General features: G+C 32.6%; 1 protein-coding gene across 1 annotated transcript; it reads right to left on the bottom strand.

Annotated features, from left to right (window-relative positions):
• Positions 1-4: 4 nt before the first annotated feature.
• On the bottom strand, positions 5-3,963 carry LOC108381157 (probable cytochrome P450 318a1; the record flags this gene model as incomplete). Its single annotated transcript, XM_017637571.1, has 6 exons — positions 3,798-3,963; positions 2,158-2,349; positions 1,866-2,060; positions 1,329-1,398; positions 1,120-1,252; positions 5-145 (listed from the first exon to the last, which is right to left on the bottom strand). Coding segments are annotated over exons 1-6 (897 nt in total), but the record flags the coding sequence as incomplete, so codon positions are not given.
• Positions 3,964-5,895: the final 1,932 nt, after the last annotated feature.

The raw sequence follows: 5,895 nt of genomic DNA, 5'->3' as shown, positions 1-5,895 counted from the left end.
GCTTTCGTTCTGGATTTTCTAAGGAAATATTCTTGGCATTCTTAAAATCGACTGTGGCTTCAACATGGTTAGAATCGGGATAAATTGTGCTCCGGAGTGTGTTCTGACTTTCCGCCTTCCACTCAGCGTGCTTTTTTTGTACGATCTAATAAATAAGAAAGTAAGAAGTGCTTATTAAGCTGATACCAAATTAAACAGACATCGATTTCATACAACATAAAATATTTCCTTTCTTTCCCATGGGTCTCAAGGACCCCCAAAAACAACTATTTTTTTATTTATTTTTCAAATGATATGCATCGCTTTCGAAAAAAATTAGACGGGTAGAGATTGAGATAATTCAGTTTACTGGTCGGAGGAGATAATTAGGGTAGTAGGATATTAAAAAGGATGATATCTACAGTAAGCCCTCGATATAACGAGCCTTGAACAAAAACTGAAAAATCAATGTTACAAAATATTTGCTGAGTTTCTTAAAAAACCTCCTTGCTGCGGATTTTTCTATACAAAAATGCTCCGTAGATAAAACGAGAAGCGGACGCTTAAAGTTCCAGCTGCAAAGGCCTCTATATAGCGAAGTGTCGACTTAAAAGCACTACATAGCAAAGTCAAAATATGTTGACGAGTAGATGCCCGTTATAAAAAAAAAATAAATAAAATAAGTAAATAAACTGTACTTATAGCGAATTTTTCAAAAATTTTGTATTTCTTATTCTAGCGACGTTTTGATATCCTATTAATATGATCATGATATTTCGAGCCCTAACCGTCAAATAGAAGTAAGCGACATTGTTTTCCAAATTTTCTTTTTGAAACAGAAATGAATCTAGGAGTATTTCTGCATCAAAACTGAAATTTCGGAAAAAAGTTTGCTTACATCTTTTTTGGCGATTAGGGGTCGATATATAACGCAGCATTTGTCCAAGTCCTTCAGCTTGGATATATCAAGGTTTCACTGTAGTACTTTTTACTGTTCTTAGTACGAGTTTAGGATGAAAATTTGTATGCCTCACTCAATTTCTCTCTAAGTACGCTGTCAATTTAGAGGAGCGGGGTATTTATAAACTTTGTTTGCGAACCACTTCCTTCTTTCCATCACCACACATTTTTATAACTTACGGTTTTTACAAAGTCCTCCAAATGTTCCATAAGTTCTTTGCAGTGTTTATAGTTTTTGCCATCTAGCAGACGAAATATGAAATCCACTTGCAGCCAGGGTTTCGTGCCCTTCAACGCTGATATATGCATAAGCCTTGATCAATAAAAGCGGTTATACAAATATAGTATCAAAAAATTTTTTCAAAATTTAATAAAATGTAGCCGCTTACTCGCTATAGGTTCTTGCAATCCCTTGAGTGTCTGCAGCTGTGAAGTTGGTTTCAGTGCCCATTGTTGTCTCTAAAATGCATTAAAACATTTATTAAAAGTTTTGAAATTTTATACATATGTACATTAGGTTAACTCACCACCGGAATAATCAAATTTACGCGAACTGTGCTGATTTGAAAATACCCTCAAAAATGTCATTATTTTGCTTCCGTTGATAAAATTAATAATCATTTGTATGTAGACCTTCTAAGCTTAAACTCTTCTATCATCGGAAGTGATGTTTTGGAAAAAATACTTTTAAAACTAATTTTATTTATAAAAAATTTCGATTTTTTGAGGTATTTTCAAATTGGTACAGCTCATGTAAGTTTGTATATTTTTCTCAAAATATGGCGGAAATCCCAAAATACAATAGATTTCATAATTCCGATGGAAAAACGAGTTGGGTTGGCGCTCTTTAATATGCGTATTTTTTTTTTAATTTAGTACGTTTTTTTTATTCTAAAATTTTTTTCCCTCAGTATATGTACACTTACGACATGAGACTTCGAGCACAGCTCTGCAAAACATTTCATCAAGTACATTGAATTGAATATTGTCTCCAAGCAATTCCGTTTCGAATTTATGCACCAATTGATTGCCCACAGTATTAAAGGTGTCAATGAAGCTGAGTAAAACTTTAGAACCAAAGGCCGGGTCCAGCTGACGTCGACGAGATTTCCAGGCAGCGCCTTAGGAGATACATACATATGTATATTATAAATACTACACACACATACATACTTTTGTTATGTTAAGCTGATTGATATTCGAGTTCCTACTAGGTACCTTTAGCGTGTAAAAGACCACGACGCAAGCAGAACCCCTCTTGAAAAAACGACTTGTCTATACATTCAGGCGCGTTGAAAAACTGTTCCATTGTGGCGGGATCGTCAACGTAAATTACAGTTTTATTGCCAAATACGATGCCAAGCGGTCGTTGGAAATGCCGTCTTACGCGAGAAACTGCTTGCAAGAGTTCTAAAAGTGAAAAGTGATAGAACACAATAAATTTAATGCATTCAGGCTCTCTATTATGCAGGCTTCTGTTTTGCTTGATACTTTTATTTAGCAGGTAAAAGAGTTAACTTTATTTTTGAATCAGAACCAAGAGATGCTGAAAAAGGAGAATGAAAAATTGCACTGAAGATGGCACAACGCCGAAACCGGTTTGCAACCAAAGCAAATTACACAACGAGTTGATGGCGGATAGACGTTTCGCAATACATCATACATTCAAAATGAGAGTATATCAGCAACATTAATGTCATCGAGTTAAAGAGTGGACTCTTTTTGACTTTGTCCTCGTTCTCTCTTCTCAACCGTGAGCAATGCAGCTGTTGCCGATATTAACTGGCCACAGAATTCAGCAACTCAAAAATAATACTCCCTGATGCTTCTATTTTGACAATACGAATCCATCTGTTTGAAAGAAGATTAAATAAATAATCTCCAATATTTTTTTTCTTTCGCGAAAATCGACGGAAAGCAACCATTTTCATAAAGTGTCGCTTTTGTTAAAAAATATTCTCGTTTTTTTTTTTTTTTAATAAGATATCGCTCGTTTGTTAGGTTGCTTCTAAGCCAATAAAATTTGTATCCACTGTATAGAAATGGTCACCAGCTCTTCTGAAATAAATATTGTTTAAGAAATTTGTAACGGTATCTGAGACATACGATCTTCTCAGAAAATACTTTGGTTTTCGTAGCAATCAATTTTTGGCCAAATTAAGTTTTAATGCCAGTTTAATCCTTGTGTGTTTTTTTGCTACTATGTATATACATATATATATATATATATATATATATATGTGCATTTTTTAAAGCCGTTTATGTAAATTTTTTTTTTTTAATTTTTTTTTTTTGGAAGATAACCGCATGCATGCATGTTCGCCCGGATAAATAAGGATTGTACGAGAAAATTGGGCTAAATTTAGTTAAGAATGCGGCTGCACTATACTAATCAAGTTCTTTTAAATTTCGTTATCCGTTTTTGGATACCTCTTTTAGTTTCCGAGACATTGAATAAAATTTTGTCAAATATGCGGGGTATCAAGTGATTTCGTCCAATGTTGTCGTATTTATGTGTGTATATATGTACATATATCACGAAAATTTTTCACACAGAGCATTATTTACTTTATATATTCCCCATATTGAAGTAATTTTTAAAATTCTTTAATTTAGTACAAATTTTGACCATATTTTTTCGTATGTCGTACTCATTCCTGCAAAATTTTTGCGAAAAAAAAAATAATAAAATTTAAGAATTTCATGAACTAGTAGCATTTACTCAAACTTTGGACAAAATCTATTGTCGCCTTTCCAAACTTCAATCGCTATTTCCAAAAATTCATCAAATGTACCATAAATATGGCACAAATCTGTCCGTATATATATTTGTATGTTCTTTATAATTTTCACTCAACTCTTTGGCTCCAAATAGAAAACGAGTATAAACCATAAATATGGTTGTTGCACCAAACCATGCCAGCCATTTAGGCGCCACACCAGCAACCAGGCATTCCGCTGCCACCAAATAATCGTGCATATCAATAACAATAATAAAGCGGCCACAAGTATTAATTGCAACATCGCATACAGATTGGCGATTGAGTAACGCGAATAATCGAAGTTTGTTTTGATTTCGTCCAGCTAATTAATTGCACTTTGTAGGCAAACAATGCTGCCACACTCAATTGTCTTTTGGCCGTTTATGGAGACGCTAACAACAAATGTGCGCACGTGTTTATATTTTTATGACAATCTAACGCCCACCGGAATTGCTGGTGAAACTGTTTTTAACACCACCACGTCNAACTTGTGCGACTCGTTGTTGAATGTGTGTAAAAGGGGAGCATGCGTACGTGACTCGTTGAAAATAGAAATGAACGAATAAGTTTTTCTGAATTGTGAAAATTTATATTAGAATGAGAATAAAAAGATTTGTTGAACGCAGCGGACGTGTTTTGTTAAATTACGGCATCCTACATTTTCTAACAGCTTTTATAAGAAACATTTCCTCACTTGTGCCTGCGTTCCCAGCAGCGAATACTCAAACCTTTTAGAAAATTTAAATACTTAAGCATTCAATATGGTACTATATAAAAGTAATCTTGCGGTAATTTTCCACATTAGGTCCGGGAATGCCATATTTGGGCCTCAACTAAATAATGTCTATAGTTAATATTTACGTATACCCTGAAAATATTTTTTTCCATCTCTTCTCAAAGTTTTTCAGCGAGGTTTAAAGTTTCCTCTTTTTGGGAAAAAATATGTATATATGTATATATATTTACTCTTCCCTTTTAATTCACAATATTTTAATCTGCGGTAACCCATAGCGAAATTTCCTGCTCGATCATTCTAGAAAAAAATTTAAATCCTTTCCGGACGAATTTCTCAGTGGAAATGTTTTTTTAGATATAAAATTAGCACATTCGCTAGATTTTACTTATGCCATAGATATTTTTTACAACAACAACAAAAAATTATTTAGCGTTTTTCAGCGGAAATGTATGTATTTGAAATATATTTTTCACATTAACAACAAAAATTAATTAAACGTTGTCAATCGTTTTCATCTCTGGACATCAACGAAGCCCATACCCGGAATAATAGAATTTGACGAAATATCAGTGGATGGATGTAAAGTGACATGCAGAAATGATATTTTAGAGAGAATCCGCATCAACTTTTCCCTATAAAAGTGGTAAAAATCTAAATTTATAAAAGTCATATTCGTACTAGCCCCGTACAGACAATTTATTTATAATTCTTTAAACTTTTTGAAATAAATGCATTCCTAAAACTTTTATTTTTTTTAATATTGATCTTAGTACAATCAAAAGTTACTTTTGTTTTCTTTTTACAATAATCATTAATTTCGCTAAAGTTTTACATAACATGCAGTAACTAATATTAAAAAAATATATTTCTGTTTTTAGTTAGTACTTTACCATACTTGATAACTCGATTTGGCAAATCGTGGAAATTTTTTTACTTCAATTCGACCTAACCTATAGGCCTAACCCAATGCATATTTAAAAGATCAGCTAATTTTATTTATTTTATTTTTTCAAATTATTTGATCTCTAAATTGCCAAGTATTGTTTATTATTTTTCACAAAAAATCAAAAATGCCAAAATGTGTTTGCAAGTGAAGCTTTTTTCTTGAAAATAAACTATTGAAATTCGTTTTTTATTTTTTCTATTTACGTTAGCTTAACTCACAAATGCTAATTACACTGTAGGGATGCTAAAATGACTCAAAAAACACCGAAACCTTACTTTTGGATCGTAGATTACGGCCCTGTATACCGTTCTTCTATATCAGGTCATTTTCGCAAGATATTTTCATTTTAAGTTTGCATTGTGAATGAAAAAAATTCAAATTTTAACGGGGAAAAAATTTTAAGTTTTAAGAATGTTTGTAAATTCTTTTGATTTGTGTTAAAGCCTGTTCTTTTACACAAACATCAAGCTATCGAAAAAAATGGATTGATAAATAAAGTTGCTTCTCACCAG

Source organism: Rhagoletis zephyria, unplaced genomic scaffold, assembly GCF_001687245.7.
Source record: "Rhagoletis zephyria isolate East Lansing unplaced genomic scaffold, Rhagoletis_zephyria_1.1 Rzeph_scaffold_21603, whole genome shotgun sequence".
Taxonomy (NCBI): domain Eukaryota; kingdom Metazoa; phylum Arthropoda; class Insecta; order Diptera; family Tephritidae; genus Rhagoletis; species Rhagoletis zephyria.
The sequence above is the reverse complement of the archived record's forward strand: the minus strand, read 5'-3'. Positions and strand labels throughout refer to the sequence as shown.